Source organism: Suncus etruscus, chromosome 1, assembly GCF_024139225.1.
Source record: "Suncus etruscus isolate mSunEtr1 chromosome 1, mSunEtr1.pri.cur, whole genome shotgun sequence".
Taxonomy (NCBI): Eukaryota; Metazoa; Chordata; class Mammalia; order Eulipotyphla; family Soricidae; genus Suncus; species Suncus etruscus.
Genome location: NC_064848.1, coordinates 54304954 through 54327505, shown reverse-complemented (window position 1 = coordinate 54327505; position 22552 = coordinate 54304954). Strand labels below are relative to the sequence as shown.

The 22552-nt window shown below is 38.8% G+C and overlaps 1 protein-coding gene across 1 annotated transcript in view; it reads right to left on the bottom strand.

Moving 5' to 3' along the window:
- Positions 1-373: 373 nt before the first annotated feature.
- The window catches only part of TEK (TEK receptor tyrosine kinase), a 129744-nt gene continuing 107565 nt past the window's right edge, over positions 374-22552 (bottom strand). The window contains 10 exon segments of the mRNA XM_049770985.1: positions 374-597; positions 2004-2103; positions 4719-4815; positions 5576-5616; positions 6636-6706; positions 9876-9989; positions 10806-10996; positions 14343-14453; positions 15178-15388; positions 21972-22123. Of these exon segments, the coding sequence (XP_049626942.1) occupies positions 523-597; positions 2004-2103; positions 4719-4815; positions 5576-5616; positions 6636-6706; positions 9876-9989; positions 10806-10996; positions 14343-14453; positions 15178-15388; positions 21972-22123 (1163 nt within the window). The 3' untranslated portion in view covers positions 374-522.

Sequence of the window (22552 nt, the reverse complement as noted above, 5' to 3'; positions counted from 1 at the left end):
CCCATGACAAAGGAACCTCCTTTAGATAACAGAAAACAAAGATAGAAAATTTTAGTTGCTCAGATGTGAGCTAAGATTTGTTAGAAATCATCCATTTCAGGGTACTGTTAGGTTTATTAACAATATTTTACTTCTACACAACAAAACATTTAATAGAATTCAATATAAAGGTAAATATAAAAATATCTAGAATAATGAATTATGCATTACAGTATTGTACTCTCACATCTTTCTATGGATTCAACATTTTTTAGAAAAAATATATTATTGCATATGAAATCACAGGCATTCTGATTCAGCACATTCTTACTCAAAACAGTATGTACATTCCTATGAGAGTCAGCATGTACTATAGATCCACTTTCGGGGTTTGTGGTGAAGGTCCCCGACATACAGAAATGATATATTTACAAGTCTATGCCATATATCCTGGAAGAATCTTGCTTATTTACTTGGCTTCCATGGATGAAGGGTCTCTCTGCTGGTTAAGAGGAAATAGCACATAGAAGAAGATGAATTGTGCTAAGCTGCTTCTTCAGCAGAGCAGTCAATTCCTGCGTAGGTAAACTTCTCATAGAGGGTGGTATTCACGTAGGTCTGGAAGAATAAGAGTGGTTCAGAGAGAGACACTGGCTTCCTCCGCACTGCTCTTTGTGGCAGGTACAGTAAGTAACTAACTGATCTACCTAAATCAATCTTTTTAAATACTGGGTTCTTGCAATACATTATTTTGTCTTTAATCCCACAGTTGTATTTGATGACTTTCTCCCTGAAATATGACTGTTGACTTCTGCAAGTGAGAGAGTTCATGCTTTCTTCCCTAAGTCTCTGAGCTTCTCTTTTTCATGGTCAATCAATACCACTCTTGAGAGGTCTGGTTTCCTAAGGTCCACCCACACAAGCATACCCATACCTACTCTGGCTTAATTAGTAACACTTGAGTTTTGATTACCTTCAAAATCTAGTGCCCAATCCTTGATCTTTAACTCTAGAGCCATATAGACAATTATCTACTAGAAAACTTTTGGGGGCCATACTTGGCAATGCTCAGAGGTCATTCCTGGCTATGAACTCAGAAATAATGTTTGACAGTACTTGGGGGAACCATATAGAATACCTAAGATTAAATCTGGATCTGCTATCTGCAAGACAAGCACCGTACCCACTGTACTATTTTTCCAGCCTCACCTTCTAGAAATGATCAAACTGTCCCCCTAAATTTTCTGAATGTCAGAAATTTTCTGACTGCCCCCTAAAAACCTGTCATCCAGGCTCTGTTGACTACTAAAGTATACTTAACGTGTGTAACTTGGTTGTTTTTACCTAAGTGTTTATTCATTTATTTATTAAGAATAAGTCAAGCTATGTGACTAAAAAGATTTTAGCTCAGATATGCTATGAGATGTTGCTCCACCATATGTAACATTATTTATAAAATCTTACACAACTTTTTCAAAGTTTGGGCCACATCTTTCATGAGAGACACTACATTATATCAACTTTTCTTTTTTTTCCTTTTTCTTTACTTTTTCTTTCTGTCTCTTTCTTTCTGTTTCTTTCTGTCTCTTTCTTTCTCTTTCTTTCTTTCTTTCTTTCTCTTTTTCTTTCTTTCTCTCTTTCTCTCTCTTTCTTTTTCTTTCTTTCTTTCTCTTTCTCTCTTTCTTTCTTTCTCTTTCTCTCTTTCTTTCTTTCTTTCTCTCTTTCTTTCTCTCTCTTTCTTTTTTCTTTTCTTTCTTTTCTTTCTTTCTTTCTTTCTTTCTTTCTTTCTTTCTTTCTTTCTTTCTTTCTTTCTTTCTTTCTTTCTTTCTTTCTTTCTTTCTTTCTTTCTTTCTTTCTTTCTTTCTTTCTTTCTTTCTTTCTTTCTTTCTTTCTTTCTTTCTTTCTTTCTTTCTTTCTTTCTTTCTTTCTTTCTTTCTTTCCTTTCTTTTCTTTTCTTTTCTTTCAACACACCAAGCACATGAGGCTTCAAATTAAAGAGGCCTTGTTCTGAGATCCATACTCACCTTTCGTTCTTCTAACATTCTATTTAAGGACACCAATATTTGGGCAAATGAGGGTCTTTCATATGGCTTCTCCCGCCAGCATTGTCTCATTAAATCATACCTTTGGAAACAAACATTTAAAGGGTTAATTTGTATGAGTTTTGTTTGTTTGGGCCACACCCAATGATGCTCAGGGGTTACTCCTAGCTATGCACTCAGAAATCACTCCTGACTTGGGGAATCATATGGGATGCCGAAGATCTAACCAAAGTCTGTCCTGGGTCAGCTGTGTGCAAAGCAAACGCCCTACTGCTGTGCTATCACTTCTGCCCCTAATTTGTATGACTATTAATTCTGACCATGATTAGTGGTTATGACAATGTAGAAAATGGAAAAAAGGAAGTAATTTAACTAATCAACATATTATCATTAAGCTTAGCCAGCATAAGACAAAAAAATTGAACCTAGGAAACCTTCCTCTAAGCTCCCTTTCTTTTCCAGGATATCTGATAAATGCCCTGTGTCCTTTCTACACAAACTTGTTTCCATATATTTTTATAATCCAAAAATATCTAAATTATGTTTCAGGATAGAATTTCCCCTGACAAACTGCCTCTTACAATCTTACAGTGTTATCATTAGAGAAAAAGAATAAGCCTGGGCTTCCACTTATAAAAATTCACCTATATACTCTCCTCTGTCATGAACTCAACAAAAATATTATATTTCAATATTATAAACAAATAAAAACTATTTAAGTAGGTTTTGATATCAATTTTATTGAAATAACATTGATTTAGCATGATATAAGATTCAGATATATAGAATGATGACTTGATTTCTTTATAAATTACATCATGATTACCATGCAGTCTACTATCCATCCTCCACCATATAAAAAAAAAAACCCTTAACAGGGCTGGAGTGGTGGAGCAGTGGTAGGACATTTGCCTTGCATGTGGCTGACCTAGGATAGACCTGGGTTCAATCCCCAGTGTTCCATAGGTACCCCAAGGCAGGAGTGATTTCTGGGTGCATAGCCAGAAATAACTCCTGAGCATCACCAGGTGTACTCCCCCCAAACAAAATAAAACAAAATAAAAAAACTTTAATTTTCACTCCCCTCCTCAGTATCTGAGAGTTTGTACTTGTTTGCTCATTTTGTTTCTTTATATTTCACATATGAATGAAGCTATTCATAAGTTAAATATTCATATGTGAAGAATATCTTTGTATAAATAATTTTGTTTAGGATAATGCCTGTATGGACATCCAAGGAGCAAATGAATAGCTCAGTAGTATTATAGATATAATATGTAAATATCATTTTAATCACTCTTTCTACTCATAAGATTAGAAACAAGATTGTTTTCCCATCTTGATATTATAAATAACATTATTTGAGCATAGGATGCATATATATTTTTCAGATTTTTCAGTGCTTTTGTATTTGTTAGATAACTTATCAGAATCATAATAGCTATATCATATGAAAATTCTAATTAAAAAAAAAACTCTCTTGGGGCCGGGTAGGTGGCGCTGGAGGTAAGGTGTCTGCCTTGCAAGCGCTAGCCAAGGAAGGACCGCGGTTCGATCCCCCGGCGTCCCATATGGTCCCCCCAAGCCAGGGGCGATTTTTGAGCACATAGCCAGGAGTAACCCCTGAGCATCAAACGGGTGTGGCCCAAAAACCAAAAAAAAAAAAAAAAACTTTACTATTTTCCCTAGTGGCTGTACCTACATTCTCCACAACTGTGTACAAGAGCTCCCAAACATTTTTCCCAAATACCTTGACAGATTATCTAAAGATATGATGCATCTTATTGTAATTTAGATTTGTATTTTCCTATTTTATGTTTGATGAGCTTCATTATATGCCTACTTAATTTTATTTATTTATTGGGAGAAACAGCTATTTAGATTCTTGCCCATTTTTAATTGGCTTAGTTAGGGTATTTGTTTATGAAGTTAAATGAGTTAATTATATCATTTTTATTTGTTTCATTTGTGGGGGTCATATCTAGCTATGTGCTCAGAGATTATTCTTGGCTCTTTATTCAGGAATAACTCCTGGCAGACTCAGGGGGCCGTAGATGGTGCTGGATTTGACTTGCATGCAAGGTAAGAACCCTACTCGCTATACTATAGCTCTGGTGCCAAGTTATTTACATAATTTAAAATATTAATTTTGAATGTGTATGTTTTGAAAATATCTCCTCACATTTACTAGGTGGTCTTTCATTGTGATGATAGCTTAATATCACTGTATAAAGAAGCCTTTTAATTGAATGTAGTCTCAGTAGTTTACTTCTGCTCTTGTTTTTCTTTCCATTGAATTCACAAAGACATCATAGTCAATTTAAAAGAGCTCACTACCTGTGTATCCTTCTATGTGATTTAAAATCTAACACTCTGTTCATACCCTGGCTCTATGCTCAGGGACCACTCCTGGCAAACATCACAGGACCATTTGTGGTACAGAGATAAAACAAGGCTTAGGCACATGCAAGACAAAGGGACTAATATGGCCTATATTCTCAAGCCTGCACATTACCTAACAGTTAAGAGAATGACCCCATTATACAGGCTATCTGAGGTCTTAACAATGTATGCATGTTTAACATAGATAGCTATACCAATTTGTGTATTTAACAGAAAAGAACTTCATTATTCAGTATCCCAAAAAGCATATAGGAGGAAAGCTAAGATAAGCCTTGAGTGTGAGAACTGACTTACACTTCATCATCGCAGTTTAGGGGTTTCTCCAGTCTGTATCCCTGGGGTAGCTTCTCATAGAGCTCTGCACATGTCATGCCACAGTAAGGGGTGCCACCTGGAAGACAGGACACAGTAGACACAGTGCTCGTGTGAGATGCCTCTGCTGCAGAAGGCAATTGCTTTGTCCCAAGCCTTGAAAGCCAAACAAAATCCTAGGATATAGTTAGGATATGTAGAGAGTGAGTAAGGACTCAGTGTGATTTGGCTCTATGCAAAGCCACCACATATCACAATTGGACTGAACCTTAAAAACCACGCTGGAAAGTGGTCAGTGCTTCAGAGAAAAGAGCAGCCACAGGAATCCTTAGAAGACTGCTCCTTGTTCATAAACTGCCTCCTCCCAGCACATCTGTTGGACCAGTGAAATACATCATATTCCTAACTGAAAATCTATTATGCAGTTCCATTTGTATTTATCATGGTTCCATTATAATTTTTAATAGAAGCTTTTGCAAAGCTTTTAAATTTTGAAAATTACTTTTTAAAAAGCATGAAGACAATGGCTACATATTATGCCATCTTAAAGGAGTAGAGGAAACATGTCGTCATTCTATTACATCTTTGCAAAAAGTAGAAAAAGCAAACTATCATCTATTATAAAGTTAATGAACACTGAATTGTTAGTATTACCATGAGCTCTAGGACTTTTGAAAGGAAAAAACATGAAATAAATGCACATATACACACACACTCAGAAACTCAGAAGGTCCTCTGTCCCATCTGGCTCTACCACAGCTGATGGTACCCATAAAATATATGCAGTGAGGAGTGGAGGATAACCCTTCTGCTAGAGTCTGATAGGGATAAATACTCACCTAAGCTGACGATCTCCCATAGTAACACTCCATAAGACCATCTGAAGAAGGGATAATGGAGAAACCAATAATAAACAAAAAGAGTGACCAGTATTTTGCTCCCCAAATCAGTGTGACTGACTCTTTGTAAGAAGGGTAATGTTCAATCTTTGGATTCTAGGTCAGGTTCTCCCACATGGCATCCTCTGGTATTTTAGATCAGTGGAAAGATTAAAATCAAAAGCTGACATTGGCTCCACACTCACTTTCAATACAGAGTGAGGTGATATATTTGAAAGCGCATGAAACTCTAATCTGCACAGATCTGAATTAAATCCTGTCTCTGTCACCTATTATGTAGTTAAGCAAGTTACTGACCTCTCATTGTATACTTTTTGGGAGAGGTTGGGCCATAGCTGGAGGTATTCAGGAGTTTACTCCTGGCTCTGTTCTTAGAAATTGCTCCTGTCAGGAGACCATATGGAATGCTGGGGATCAAAGCTGGATCTGTCCCAGTTCAGCCCATGCAAGGCAAATACCCTACTACTGTGTTATCTCTTTGGCCCCTCAATGTATTTTAAAGGTGTTGAGAGCATGAACACATCTCACTAATATTCACCATGTGTGCAGTTGGGACACAAAAATTTTTAGTAATAATGTTCTAGGAGAGGTCACCTCACTGTTTCCTCCTGAAAATAGAGCTATGAGGCAGGATGGTTTAATCGTCTCTCAGTTCAGCAAATCAATAGCCAGTCAAAGATTTGTCTCTGAGACCACATGTAGAGATGGTCCCCAAAGTCTGCCTTTGAAGTTTTATATCCCAAAATCTGTGTACATTGAGGGTTCATTCATTCTAGGAACTTACTTCCTACTCCTATGCTTAAGGGTTCCCTTTATTCCAGCTTCCCTTCAAAACCTCTATCAAAAAAGATTGATGTTGAAACATTGTATGCCTGAACCCCAATCATGAATAATTTGGTCATTTCACAGTGACTAAATAAAATAAAATAAAAAAAACATCTCTGTCAAATGTTTATTTTCCTGGAGGAAAAAATTAAGTCACTGAGAAAAAGCTACTCACACATCACTGTTGGTTGTATAGACACTGTAATTCAGTGACTCAATTGCCATCCAGCGCACTGGGAGCCGACCCTGAAGGAGAAAGGTTACAGATTGGTTGTCAGTTAGATCAGATGGGAACTTTCACCAGGTTCATTAATTCCCTGAAACAGGAATTTATTCAAGACCACGGGGAACCCTTTTGGAATTTCACAAAGTATGATTGACATTTTTTGTTCTGTGCATGTCTCACAAGTGTGTTTGCAACTTCTAAAACATGCCAATAGGGTAGGTCTTATTTTCCTCCAGGCAACCACATCACTTTTACAGAAAGAGAAGTACAAAATGCGTAATGTAGAAAAAGGTAAGTTTGTATAGCAAAGAAAAGTTATTCTGGAGGAGAAAGGGCAAAATTTCCAGGGAGGGTATTTCGTACTATGTTCTCTAAGATGTGCTGTTATCAAGTCTGTGTGTGAGAAAAAACTATTTCAGACTAAGAACTGTGTGTGTTCATATTAGGAGAGCAGAAAGTCATGCAGATTTCACTGAACTTAGAGATAGGATCAATAACAATCACATTCGCCCATCGGGGACCTGACCCTGATTCTCTCCGGGTTATCCTAAAGTATTTGAGTCACTAAATCTTGACTAGGGAAAAGGAAATTGGGATGGGTGTTGAGAAATTTGAGTTGTCACGTTTCCTCAAATTTGCAATGACTCAGGGCCCCTTCCATTTGACTCAGAGTAGGAGATAAAATCTCTCCTCCCAGAAATTTTGTCATGTCATTTTGGTGTACATAATCCAGTTAATCTGGCAAATTCAGGAGTACTTAAAGGTACTATTCAGCCACTCTGAAACCAGAGAGTCTTTCTCCTTTCCACAAGAGCAGCAGTGCTTTGGCCCCTAAAGATGATGTTTGTCTTGTTTTGTTTTTAAAGAACACACCAATACTTATGAGCATTCATTATGTATCTTCTTTGTGAGGTTTCTGAAGGTGGAGACTGTGACAGACTCTTACCACAGGTTTTAGCACAAGCTTGAATCATCATAGCAATAAATAAATCACTGATGAGAAGCTGATCATAGTAATGATAGTAAATGAGAGTGATAATGGTTAATTGTAGCAAAACATACAGAGCTCATACCTTGTGTTACTCAAAACAGAGACTGCCCAAATTTCCTTTTCCCTTCACCCACCCCATTGAGATGTAAAAAACCCACCTAGGCTTGATTAACATGCAGTAGGTATTTTTTGTCAGTTAACTGCTCTGCCCTTGCCCCCTATGGTGGATTGAGTCTGTACATTAAAAATCACCGCGGGGGGTGGGGGGAGTAGGGGAGTGAGATGGTTGGCACTCAGTCTATGAGGCTGAAAGCCCCCTGATCCCCATGATTTTCTCCCTTATGTCTGTCTTATTTTCTTAATTCTCATGGAGCCCCTGCTTCAAACCTGTTCACCCAGGGTTGGATCACAGCAGTGGGGCCTTAACAGTAATGACAGTAAACGTTCAAATCACTTAGTTTATAAATTACTTCAGTTTGTAATGCTTCCAGTATCCAATATTATAATTACCTGCAGACTTCAAAAACAAACAAACTGAAGAATGAGAATCACTACTCCAGAACAATTAAATCAGACTAACAGTAGTATTTTTCTAAAGCTCCCCTGATGATTCAGAAGTGCAAAGTTGAAAATCTTTGAAAAAAGGGCCAGAGAGATAACACAGCAGTAGGGCTTTTGCCTTGCCTGCAGCTGGCCCAGGACAGATGGTGGTTAGAATTCCGGCATCCCATAAGGCCCCTGTGCCTGCCAGGAGCAACTTCTGAGGCCAGAGCCAGGAGTAACCCGAGTGTCACTAGGTGTGACCAAAAAACAAAAACAAACAAAAAAGAAAATCTTTGAAAAAGTAGGCCTAAGAAAGTAACCACTCTGCTCTCTGGTGGTGATTGACACACTAAACATTATTTCATGCACCTTGTCTCCACTTCCCTTTCTTTTCCCACCCATCCCCTTATCTCCCTTATCTCCCCTAAGTCGTCACTCCGCCCCCCCCCCACATATCTATGCTGTCCCTGAACATCTGATCATACCTTGGGAATTAGAGTTAATTCTTGATCAGTATTCATCCTCCTAAACATTCCTTGTAAACCTATGTCTTAACAGTAGAAGCCCCTACCCTTGAGAAAAGCCAAGTCTTAAGACACTAAGGACAGCATCTAAGTTAAAAATGTGACAAATTCAGGGCAAAAGTAAGAGCAGCAGGTAAGTTGTTTGCCTTGTATGTGATTTGCATCCAGATGATACCTTGAGCCCATCAGGAGTAATTTCTGAGAACAGAGTAAGGAGTAACCCGTGTCACTGGTTATAACCCAAAACACTAAAAAAAAAAAATTAATAATAACAAATGTTACAAACTCCTTATACACCTTCTCCTAGCAGGGGTCTTCAAACTACGGCCTGTGGGCCACATATTGTATTTATTCCCATTTTGTTTCTTCACTTCTAAATAAGATATATGCAGTGTGCATAGAAATTTGTTCATAATTTTTGTTTTTACTATAATCTGGCCCTCCAACAGTCTGAAGGACAGTGAACTGGGCCCCTGTTTAAAAAGTTTGAGGACCCCTGAGTCCTAGAGCATTGCCTCTCTGTAAGTTAGCACGAAGATGGAAGGCAAACAGAGAAATGCTATCCGTGGACTGATAGGGCAAGGGAAACCAGAGTAGATGGGTGAACGGTGAATCTTATTTCTTTAATAAGCTGAGTCTCCATCCCCAGAGAGAGGGGTCAATTCCAAATTGTTTAGGAGGAAAAAGTAGTATAACCTGGAAAGTATTCTTCAAAGAATAATTGCTTCGGAAAGTGTTCATGCTGATAAGCATCCAGAATCAGGTGAGATGGAATCTTAAAAGTCCAATCTTAAAAGTGCAAAACATGGAGCCTAGGACTTCATATCTGAAGCACATGTTCTACTGCTGAGCCACAGCTCCGCATGTGGCCCCATATTTTTTTTCAATTTGAGGAAACATAGTTTATAATAGTGTTAGTATTTATGCTTTGCACATGTAATGCTATTGCCTCACTTCTCACTGAAATGCCAATATCCTTCCTCAACTGTTCCTATCCCAATTTGTCCTTAAGTTTGATGAATCAAGTCATTATCTACAGAGATTCAGTCAGTCAGATGCCTTAGTCACCACAGAAAAATAAAAACATACCTAGGTACCATGAGATGCCTTCAGTGTGGACTCTAAACTTACCATTGTTTTTTTCACATATACTTCTTGACCTCGGGACAATCCAAAATCTGCTATTTTGGCCACATAGTTTTCACCGACTAAAATATTTCTGGCAGCCAGATCCCTGTGAATAAACTAAAAATTTAAAAACATCATGAATGTTCGGGATAACATATATCTTTTTAAAAGCTTGTATTGAAACTTTGTGATTTACAAAGTTCTTTACAGTTGGGTTTCTGGCCCTAATAGCTCTATATTAAGAAAATGAAATATGGGGCCGGAGAGATAGCATGGAGGTTTGTGTGTGTGTGTGTGTGTGTGTGTGTGTGGTTTTTGGGTCACACCCAGCGGTGCTCAGGGGTTATTCCTGGCTCCATGCTCAGAAATTGCTCCTGGCAGGCATGGGGGACCATATGGGACGCCGGGATTCGAACCGATGACCTTCTGCATGAAAGGCAAACGCCTTACCTCCATGCTATCTCTCCGGCCCCATATTTCATTTTCTTAATATAGAGCTATTAGGGCCAGAACTATTAGTGGAATTGACCAATGTCAACTTAGATAAAGTACTGTCAGTAGTGGGCATTAACTTGTTTATAAGTAGTTAGCATATTAGAGGCAAGAGAAATAGGACAGGGGTAGGGAATTTGCCTAGCATTCACCCCACCTGAATTTGATCCCTGGCATCACAGGTGGTCTCCTGAGCCCTGCCAGAAGAGATCCCTGAACATGGAGCCATGAATAAGTGTGAATACTACTAAGATAGCTGTAAAGCCAAAACCAAAAACAACAACAAAAATAGATGACATAGTAATAACGAGATTCAAGATAGATTGAAAAAATAAAATAAGGAGAGGGTGACTGAAAAAAAAATTTACGCAGTAATCTAATTTCTGATCCTTAAGGGAATTTTGGAGGAAAGACATCCAGAGCAAGGTCATCAGAACAAACCTGTTTTTGGCTCAAGTAGTCCATGCCACGGGCCACATCTGCTGCAAAATGGAGCAGTTGCTGGGAGGACAGAGTGGAGGCGGTGCTGTTGGCGATGGCAAAAGCTGGATCGGTCTCCAACACACGGCTCTTGCGCAGAAAGTCCAGGAGGTTGCCATGGGGGGCATACTCAATGGCCAGGTACAAATAGCCTGTAGAGAAAGACAGTGAGCAGCCTCTGAATCAGAGCTTGACCAGCTAAGAAATGTTGACATGGTTCCTGGTCCGAGGGACCAATAAATCTTAAAAGTGTGACATCTGGGGTGACCATCTCAGTACCATTGGTGGCAGAAAGAGTAGCATCCTCCTGCTGTGCTTTCAAAAGACTTTAAGAATTCAGGATTTCTTCTCTTCTCCAAACCTGTCCTCCCCATCCCTAGCTAATATGGTTTAACAAGAAGGACTTCCCCACCAGTGCCTGCTATCTCCCCAGTAACAATGTTACAAACTTTTTTTTTTTTTTTTTTTTTTTTTTTTTGGTTTTTGGGCCACACCCTGCAGTGCTCAGGGGTTACTCCTGGCTGTCTGCTCAGAAATAGCTCCTGGCAGGCACGGGGGACCATATGGGACACCGGGATTCGAACCAACCACCTTAGGTCCTGGATTGGCTGCTTGCAAGGCAAACACCGCTGTGCTATCTTTCCGGGCCCAATGTTACAAACTTAAAGCATATGTTTCGTAGGTTTAGGTCACCTTTGTCTTTTATTTGCTAGTAAGTAGTCCTTGAAAATGTAGTCTGAGCCAGGCATATCATAGAGACAGTCTGTCTTTAACTTCTCATAAGGCTATTTAAAGCAAAACAAAAACAATGGCGAAAATTTCTGGGTAAAAGGCCCTAAAAGAGAACTTTCTTTCCTGCCTTCAACTCATCCCTTAAACTGGTACCTGTCCTAATGCAGCAGGCGGCTGATGAGGCCACTGGTTAGCAATTTGAGCATCAGAGTTTGTAGTTTGTTTGAATGAATTAGAAAATTTAGACTTTCAAGACTAATAAAATTTTAAGGGTTGTTGGGGAAAAATATGGTGTCTTATTTTTATTCCAATTCTTTTACTTAAAAATATAATTAAAGTGGGGATAAAGAGATAGTACAATGGGTAGAGCACTTGCCTTCCATGTGGTCAATTTGGGATTAATCCCCTGCATTCCATATGGTCCCCTCTAAATCCATCAGGAATGAGTCCTCAAAGCAGAGCTGGGACTATCCATGACCACAATTGGATGTGGTAAAAAACAAAAAATAAATGAAGTAATCTACTTGACAAAAACATCTCGAGCCAGTGAAATATAGTGATTTTTCTGTCTTTTTTTTTTGGGGGGGGGGACACACCAGTTTGATGCTCAGGGGTTACTCCTGGCTAAGCACTCAGAAATCGCCCCTTGCTTGGGGGGATCATATGGGACGCCGGAGAATCGAACCATGGTCCTTCCTTGGCTAGCTAGCGCTTGCAAGGCAGACACTTACCTCTAGCGCCACCTCTCCGGCCCCATGGTTTTTCTGTCTTAAAGTAAAATTTTTGCTTTATTGTTTTTAAAGTTACAAATGAATTTGAACTTTTTTTTTTTTTTTTTTTTTTTTTTGTGGTTTTTGGGTCACACCCGGCAGTGCTCAGGGGTTATTTCTGGCTCCAGGCTCAGAAATTGCTCCTGGCAGGCACAGGGGACCATATGGGAAGCCGGGATTCGAACCGATGACCTCCTGCATGAAAGGCAAACGCCTTACCTCCATGCTATCTCTCCGGCCCCATGAATTTGAACTTTAAACATAGTTTAAGGAATGTAAAATTGGTAACAAAATATCTTTTAGTACCAAACCTTGTTGTGGGAAAAAAAAAAAAAAAGTACATCCAAATGCTGGTATGCGTGTGCCCTCTAAGTTCTTTGAGGAACAACAAATTTTATAGGCCAACCATTTACACGCATAAGATGACAGAGTAGAATTTTAAAGGCTGTTTGTTTTTCTGTTGTTGTAGTTATTTTACGTTTATTTAAGTTTCATTTATTGCTAGCATACTGATTACTGTTTTCAGGAAATAAGTCAAAAAATTCAGGACATAACCATTATTTAACATGATCTGATTTTTGGAATTATAAGCTTATTAGATCATAGAATGAGACATTATTTGATGTGTCAGTATTTTTAGTTAAATAAATTGGGTTAAAGGAAGTTGTATCTTTTCTATTGTTGGTGTTTGTGTTGCAGAATCAACATGAGGCTGTCAAATTTATGAATAATGACTATGGAGAACTTTTTTGGGGGAAGTGCAAACTTTTCCATAAGTAATTAAGTTTAAGCAAAAGTCCAGCAACAAAGCTAGGTAGGATGCAGATGTAAACCCATGCCCATAAAAGATTTCTGTTAGCCTCTTATTGACAGATATTTGTACACATTTTAATAGAGTGAGTTTACTAAGTATTTGAATTAGTAATATTAGTTGAGCTTTAGGAATATGAAGTAATGAAGATTGCCTAGTTATGTAACTTGTACGGGAAACTTATGCACAAGAACAAAATACAGTTAGACAAACACTGATTCTGGAGAGTATTCCAACATAAAAATTGCTGACATTTTTAGTTGAGAGTAGGTTATTGGTTGGCATCTACAAATTTAACATTCAGAAGATATTTTTGAAGTATTTTGTTCTTCCTAGTACTGAGGACTTCTCAGTTCACCCACTAGTAGCAGCTACATCAGCATGGAGAAAGGTGGGCAGAACTCAAGGATACAGTAATGGATGAACCACATTAGACACCAAGTAACTCAAGTTGGAACCTATCTCTAAAGAGAGGACAAAATCTAAAATGGTTTTAGATATCCAAGTTGAGGCTTGAAAGCAAGTCACAGTACTCCATCATTGGGTTCAGGATTTCCCTCTTACAACTCCCTCTTTTTTCTTTCTTATATGAGGAAAGGGGTAGTTTGGGGGCCATATGCACTGCTCAGTGGCTACTCCCATCTCAGTGGTTGCTCCTGATTATACTTAGGGAACCAGGTAGTGCCAAGGATTGAATCCAGGCCCCATCCATGAGATGCATGAGCTCAACCTATTGAGTTATCTCTCCAGTCCCATTACACACATTCTTTTACCTTAGCTCCGCATAGGAAACTCACTTGTGTTTTGAAATTTGCCCAAAACATAGCCGTTCCTCCACCACATACATTTTCTTTACATGTCTAATCCAATGAAAATAGACTGGAAAAGTTCCTCTAATACCAGAATGACAATGTGCTAGAATTTAAGACTTCTTAGTATATTGTCAGCTCTGAGTAAAGAGATTTAACCTAGTAAATCCACTGTTATATCCCTGGTGCTAATATACTGCCTGGGATTGAGAGATGAATGAAAAGCATTCCCAACAGTAAGCTAAAACCACCCCGTAAAAATAAGAGATCACATTCTTGAGATTATGATCTTTTCTAATTTCAATGTAAAATGTGCCTTATTTAAGGGGGTAGGGAGTGGATAGACCTGGCAAGAAAACAGGAAAGAGCCTCTTACCACGGTGTTCACAGGCTCCCAGGAGATTGATGATATTTGGGTGATGTCCCAGTTTACACAGAACTTCCAGTTCTCCCGCGAAGTCTCTGTGGTCATCTTTGGAGGCATATTCTGGGAAAGAGGTCAAGAGTTGTGGTCCTGCCCCTTCCACCTCTTCAGACACTATTGACTTCTCTTCCTCCCAGTACTTTCAGGCTCATTCAGATACCCTCAGGTCTGGAACACTTAGAAATGAACAATTCTAACTCAAGTCACTTATCTTCACTGATAAAGCCAATGATTCTTTGTTGGTGGGGCTGTTCTCTAGCTAATAAGACAGTTAGCAGCTTTTTGGACCTATCTCCAGTAGATAGAAATAACTCAGGGATCACTGCTGAACATGTTAGGGGAACTATATGTGGTACCAGCGATTGAACCAGCATTGGTTGCAAAGAAAGCAAGCACTTTACCTCCTGTACTGAATCTGGCTCCCATTTGTCTGTTTCTCAGTTTAACAAGTCTTTCTTGATTCTGATATATATTCAATTTTGAGAACTACTATATTAAGAAAACGATAATGCTACCGAAAGTTAGCAGAGAAGACAGTCACTCAGTGTTTCCAAAGAACCCAAAGAACAAAGCAGTACTATTTAAATAGTTTGTGCCTTCATTTTTACATCTTGACCCCATAACAGGCCCCACCTTACAGGAAGCATCACTCTCAACTGCACACAAGAGTGTGCCAATTTATTTTTGTCTGAAAAATGTAAAACCAGAGAGGAAAGATTCAACAGGAAGTCAAATTTCTCCCTTTTGCATTAAGTTAAATGCTGACTCCATTTGTCCACAAACTGACCTTTCATCCTTTTGATGGCAGCATCCATCCGTAACCCATCCTTCTTGATGCGTGCCTTAAGAACCTGGCCAAAATTTCCCTCTCCAATCACATCTTGAAATTTGATGTCATTCCAATCAAGCACTGGATAAATTGTAGGATCTGGGTTGTTTTTGGCCTTCCTGTTCAGGGCCAGAGCTCCTGAGTTGAACTGCACAGCTGGTTCTTCCCTCTGGAAAAATGATTTTTTTTGTCATGATTTTTACATGTCAGGAATTTTCATTATTCAAAGCAGCATACAACTTCCTGAATATCTCACTTCAAGTGAAAAGAAAAATTGTGTTTTTGTTGTTGTTTCTTTTGTTTTAGAATCACACCTAGCAGTGCTCAGGGGTTACTTCTAACTCTGCATGTAGAAATCACTCCTTGCAAACATGAGGAACCATATGGGATACTGGGAATTGTACCCAGTGTGGTCACATGCAAGGTGAGTGCCCTCAACACTGTACTATCTTTTCAGACTGGAAAATGTGTTTCTGATTCTAGAACAGAGATGAATGGCTGTCCATTAAAACAGTAGGGCATAACTTTAACCTTTGTAGGAAAAAAGACACAATGAATTAGCAATTTCTGCAGAGAGGAGTGGGAGTGCTAAGAGTTTTTGTGTCCCAACATGTCACATCCCTGATATGTCAAAAGACACATTTAACTTTTTGATGTTCTACAGATTTAGTAGGTGTTGGTTTCTGGTTTGTATAAATTGGAGATATATCTAGGACTGTCAACAGGGCTTGCCTCAGTGAGTGTTTTACTAGAGCAATCTTGGTCCATTCTTTGGCTAATATCAACTCTCTCTGCCTAATCATAAAGCTTAAGATATCTTAAGCATACTCTCTAAGACAGACTCTTGCTCCAGGACTACTGAGGCTAAATCCAATAAATTGCCTCCGTCAGTTTAAATCGGTGCTCACACGTCATCAAAAAGCCCTGGTATTATGCAGACCTCATGCAATCCCAGTCTCTGCTGATCCTTCCTCTGCAGAAAATTGAGTCATCTTATCATGAGTTATATAACAATGCTCTTCTTGGCATCATTTAAAGAAAACCTTAGGTACTCTATACATAAACATATAATTAATTTGAAATATATAATTGTACCTAATGTTTTATAGTAGAATTGATAATTTAAAGTTCAAATTATTTTTATGCACCATAAAATTACAAACTAGAGTAATGTACCAAAAGGACTCTAGTAGAATAGTAGGATTTTAAACTCTGTTACTAGTCAGAATTCCTTGATGATTCACTAAAGTATACCAAGTGCCATGAATTATAACTGCATACTGAAGACAATCCTTTTATATATGTTTAACTAAATATCTACATAATTCATATATATGCAAGAGGAATGACTAAGTAGATAACAATATTAAAGGTAACAAACAGTAACTGGAAAAAGAAATATGTGGGGAAAAATTTTATTTTTAATATGTTTTTTATTTAAGTAACATGATCATAGTTGGGTTACAGTCACAAACAGAACACCCCCCTTCACCTGTGTAACATTCCTCCTTCCCCCTTCCATCTCCTGCCTGTATTCAAGACAGGCATTCTACTACAATTATTTGTTTTTAAGCTCAGTAAATTGTATTTTTTTGTCTTTTTATTAATTTTTAATTATGAGAACAAAGATGCAAAGAAAGAGGACAAGGTAAAGTTACAGTGGGAGGACAATCACTCATAAACAGAATTCTCTGTACTATTGCTGATATCTTAACTTTGTACTTTCAGCCAAAGAACATTAAGAAAAATAAAACAGAACCTATGTACAATTGCTTTGTCCCTCAAGTCCTCAGATTGTAGTATACAATATTTCTTAGCAGCACTCAAAGCAATCTAAAGACATAACACTTATGTAACTCCTTAAACATTGAAGGCAAAGTACTTTTTTACATTTCCATGCACATGCATATTAGTTTAAGTTAACCTCAAAAGTTTAAGTGGTTTGTTTCTCTTAAGGATTAGAGTCAAAGGAGCACAGTAAAAACGGTGTTAGAGTGGCAATTATTGTTTGCATAGGCCCACCAAAATATGAGGACATGAAATGGAAAAGCTTTGGCCTACATACAAAGAGACCCTAGCCCTGAAGTATCCTGGCATAAGACCACCTCTAGACTCCAGGCAAAAAAGTTTGTCTAATCCAGGTCATTGTCTGTAGTGCCAATACACTTTTATTTTTTACAGTCTCTGTTGTGGTACCATGTTTTTGTATTAAAGATCCTGGAATCTGCATATCCTATATTGCAGTCAGGATGGTGTTGAGCGTCCTCTCGTTTCACCTCACAATTAAAGGGCAATGCAGAGAACCCTGTCCTGTAAGCAGGTCATTGTTGTTGTCAAGTCTTCTTAGTGTTAAGGGAAGTCTCTTTTGATCAAGTCGATGTCAGAGCCGTGATAGTGTCTTCCTGGTAGAGGATTGCTTCCAGGTGTTGTTATAAAAAACCTTGGATATTTCGTAGATACCTTCCCTGGTTCAGGGGTGAATGGAGGATGCCCATTCTTCTGAGGCCTGTGCCAGGTCATTATATCAATGTTCAGGGTGTAAGGCCCCATTTCACTACAATATTTGTGTGTTCCTATCTCTAATAGATAAGAATTTATTTGTATGTATAGTATTTTCCCTTTTTATGTGTTTATGCAAACAAGGAACAATGCCACGTGGTGTTATCGGCGCATATGGGGGCCATAAGAACAAATCCAACAATCCCCATGACATGGTTCAATCATAAGCATTAAACTGAGGGACTCTTCCACCAAAATTTCTTATTGAACAGCTCACAAAGAGAAGACAAGATAAACAGTGGATAGAATCATCATGGTAAAAGAATATTTAGAAAGCGTTATAGCTGTTAAAGAAAATACACAAAAATATTCAAAAGACATATGTGTCATTTTATGTCTTTTGAAATAGTTGGGGGTTGTTAAATCCAATGCATGACTTTGGTCTGTGATTACAACTGTGTAGTACTAAAGTTAAAAAGGGTAAATGTAAGGTACTGATGGTTGGGGGTGGGAGAGTTAAGGAGTAATAATGAGCTTTGTAGGGATGTGTGAAAGGGCAGAATCTGTTGGGGCAGGAGATCGGTCTTGGTGCCTAACAAATTAAAGAACTGAGGGTAAAGAGGGTTAATTAAGGGGAAGATAACGAATCCGGATTGGGATATGAGGGAGTAGAAGGGGCTCTGTGTGGAGGAGGGGAATATATCAAAGGGGTTATATACATTGTATAGATGAATTGTTTATGGTCAGGTTTGGCAGTCAGAGAGGACCACTGTATAGGAAGTCACATCTACATATACACTGATTTTAGAGACCTATTTGAATATTATCCTCCAAATCTAGGAATTCCATTTTTTTTCCTAAAATAGTCAAGAATTAAGAATATTTTTGGGTGTTGTTAAAAAGTATATATGTCTGTGCCCGCGTGCTTTTGAAAATGAATAATAGTAAGAAGAGAAATCCTGAATGGAGTCCAGACTGGGGATCTCAGTCCCCTGACTAAATGGTCAGCCCAGGGGGCCTATGGCTAGCTGTCCTGCCCAGGGCCCCCAACATACCAGCTGAAGAGACATGGAAGAACTGGCATGTGGAGTCTTCCAGGTGCAGCCCTGCCTCTGTAGTTTGCGGATGCATAGGGAGGAATTTCTCTCCCTCCCCATCCCCCAGGGCCTGATTAACCAGGCTTGGCCCTGAAGACCCACCTGGCGTGGGGGGATCTCAGTTGAGGGGAAAATTTATTTTAAAACAATAAATCATTATTGATCCATTGGGTTCTGAAAACACTCATGTTTTTCTATACCAAAAATATGAAAGTCCTTTTATTGAAAAATTACTCTATCTGTGTATTATGCCTAGGATGACCTTATTTCTCTTTTTGGTGGCAATATAATGGGTTTGGTTTCCCACATAATTATTGAGAGAAATATCATTCTTTAAGGCATTCCTTCTTGGACAAAATATTATACGTTTATATCTCACTTTATTTGTTTTTGTTTTTGTTTTTTGGTTTTTGGGCCACACCCTGTGAGGCTCAGGGATTACTCCTGGCTATGCGCTCAGAAGTTGCTCCTGGCTTCTTGGGGGACCATATGGGACGCCGGGGGATCGAACCACGGTCCGTCCTAGGTTAGCGCAGGCAAGGCAGGCACCTTACCTCCAGCGCCACCGCCCGGCCCCTATATCTCACTTTATAATGAAAGTCAGAGCAAAGAGGAGACATGCCTAAGAAAAAAATTGTGTTACAAGTTAAATTTCCAGGTCTACATCTTTATTTTTTAATAATATCTTAAATTAAGAACCATAATTACAAACATGATTGTATTTGACTTTTAGTCATAAAATGAGCATTCCCCCTCAGTAATGCAACATTCTCACCACCAGTGCCCCACATTTCCATCCTCCTCCACCTCCTACCTGTATTCAAGACAGGCATTCTACTTTTCTCACTCATTAATATTGTCATGGTAGTTGTTAGTGTAATTATTTTTCTAATTACACTCACCACTCTTTGTGGTGAGCTTCATATTGTAGGGCAGTCTTTCTGGCCCTCATCTCTGGGCATTATTAAAATAATGTCTTATTTTTCTTAAAATTCATAGTGGTACCAAAACCAGACAGTCGTATGTCCATTTGGTGGAAATAAAAAAGGATCAAACTTGAGCACAAAATCCAAAGTCAACGACACCAGAAATGATACCCAATCTACATCAAGCTGTACATGGGGGGAATAGCTGCACTAGCAATATGGGTGGTAGAGGAGGGGGAAGAAGAATGCATGCTGGGAACAGGAGTAAGGGAGGACAACACTGGTGGTGGGAATGCCCCTCATTCATTACTACTATGTGTCTTAAATATTACTGTGAAAGATTTGTAATTCACTTTGACCACAATAAAAAAAATCACTTCTACTAAAAATTTGACTGAATATTCCAGAAAAAAAACCCATAGATGAGGGGCTAGAGCAGTGGCATAAGTGATAGGGTGTTTGCTGTGCACACAGCTGACCTAGGATAAACCATGGTTCGATCCCCTGGCATCCCATATGGTCCCTCAAGTCAGGAGTGATTTCTAAGTGCATAGCCAGGAGTAATCCCTGAATGTCACCAGTTGTGACCAAAACAAAACAAAAAACCAAATGTAGATGAATGAGACTATTATGTGTGCCTCTCTCTTTCTCTGACTTATTTCACTCAGCATAATAGTTTCCATGTCCATCCATGGATAGGTAAATTTCATGACTTCATCTTTCCTGATGGCTGCAGAATATTCCTTTGTGTATATTTGCCATAGTTTCTTTAACCATTCATCTGTTGAAGGTATGTTGCTGTTTCCAGATTAAGGCTATTGTAAAGAGCACAGTCACAAATATAGGTGTGAGGAAGGCATTTTTGTATTTTTCTTTTTGTGTTCCTACAGTATATCCCTAGAATGGTATAGATGGATCATATGGGAGCTCAATTTCCAGTTTTTTGAGGAATCTCCATATTTTTTTCCGTAAAGGCTGAACGAGATGGCATTCCCACCACGGTGAATGAGAGAGTTCCTTTCTCTCCACATCCTAGTCAGCAATGATTATTTTTGTTCTTTGTGATGTGTGTCAATCTCTGTGGCATGAGATGGTACCTCACTGTTGTTTTGATTTGCATCTCTCTGATAATTAGTGATGTGGAGCATTTTATCATGTGCCTTTTGGCCATTTGCATCTCTTCTATGGGTAAGTTTCTGTTCATTTCTTCTCCCTACTTTTCGATGGGGTTAGAGGTTTTTTTTTTTTTGTTTTGTTTTGTTTTTGTTTTTTTTTTTTGCTTGTTAAGTTCTGTCAGTATCTTGTATAACTTAGATATTATCCCCTTATCTGATGGGTGTTGAGGGAATAGTTTCTCCAATTCTGTGTGTAGCTTTTGTATCCTAGTCACTATTTCCTTCAAGGTGCAGAAGCTTCTCTGCTGTAAGTAGTTGTTATGCATCTCATCTTCCAGCTCACTGATTCTGTTCTAAGTTGCTGTTACTCTGTTGGAGAGGCTTTCCATTGAGTTTTCATTTTATCTACTGAGTTTTTCAGACCTGTTATTTCAGTTTGGAGTTTTCCGATTCAATCTTTGTGGTCTCTTCAGCTCAATCTATGCATTCTTTGAGTTCTATGAACATTCTTTATATTTCTTCTCTAAAGTCCTTATCTGAGAGGATAACTATGTGGTTGGTACTTTTCTGGTAATCAGAGTTGCATCTTCATTTTCTATGCATGGAGTTGGCCTATGTTGTTCCACCATTGTCACACTTGTAGTGTGCTTTTTTCTACGTACTTTGGTAGACTACATTAGCTAGAAGATGCATGCGATCACAAAGCAAAGTGGAGTGGCTGCATTCCTCTCGCTCCATTCTTTGTGGGATGCCCCAAGAATTGATAGGCAGGAAGGACCAAGGCCCAGGGCACAGGAGAGCAGAGAAGGTAGTCCAGAATATCTGCCTGCCGTATTTCAGAGGACACAGCAGCTATCAGCTCCTCCCTTTGGGGGTGGGGCAGCTCACCTCTGAAGAAGTACCCCCAGGAATCAATAGGTGGGGAATACCAAGGCCCAGGACACAGGAGAGCAGAAAAGGTGTCCAGAATGTCTGCCTGCCATTTTAGAGGAGACAGACCCAATCTACATCTTTAAAGTGAATAAGAATTAGTAGCAAGTGAGATATTGGCTTGCAGATGACCAACCCATGTTTATTACTACTTATTAACTAGAAAAAAGGTGTTATACTACCACATTTTGAAAGGCTTGAGCCATTCTCCCTTGGACATTTGCCCTCTTCAGCTGCAACATGATCAAAAAGGCCAACAGCACCGTCAGACAGGTCATTCCTGCAGATCCGAGGATGGCTACGAGCAACATCTTCCCACCTTCAAGGTTCCCAAGTGCTGTTCAGAACACAGAAGAAGCAGCAAGGTTATTTTAAGGAAAACAAAGCCAATACCATTTGTAGGAGAAGTTATAGCAGTATGGGAAGGTAAATGCTGGTCCTACACCTATTCCCCCAACAGCTCTGCTCTGTGATCTGAGTACTCATTTCTAAAACTCACTGTAGATACATTCTTAAAAATAGGCAAAAACCTTTTAATGGCAATAATTTGACCACTGGCTATTGTCATTTATTCTCATTTTATTACCAAAGAGAGGGAAAGCACATGAACATGATGAGGTCACACTGAGAATGAGTAACTACATGTATGGGTTTGGGAATGAGACTATTTCTCCACCTGATCAACCTTTTTTTTTTTATTAATCAACGTTTTAAGTTCTATGATGCTAAGACAGTCTATAAGATGCTCCCCAACCAACTTTAAGAA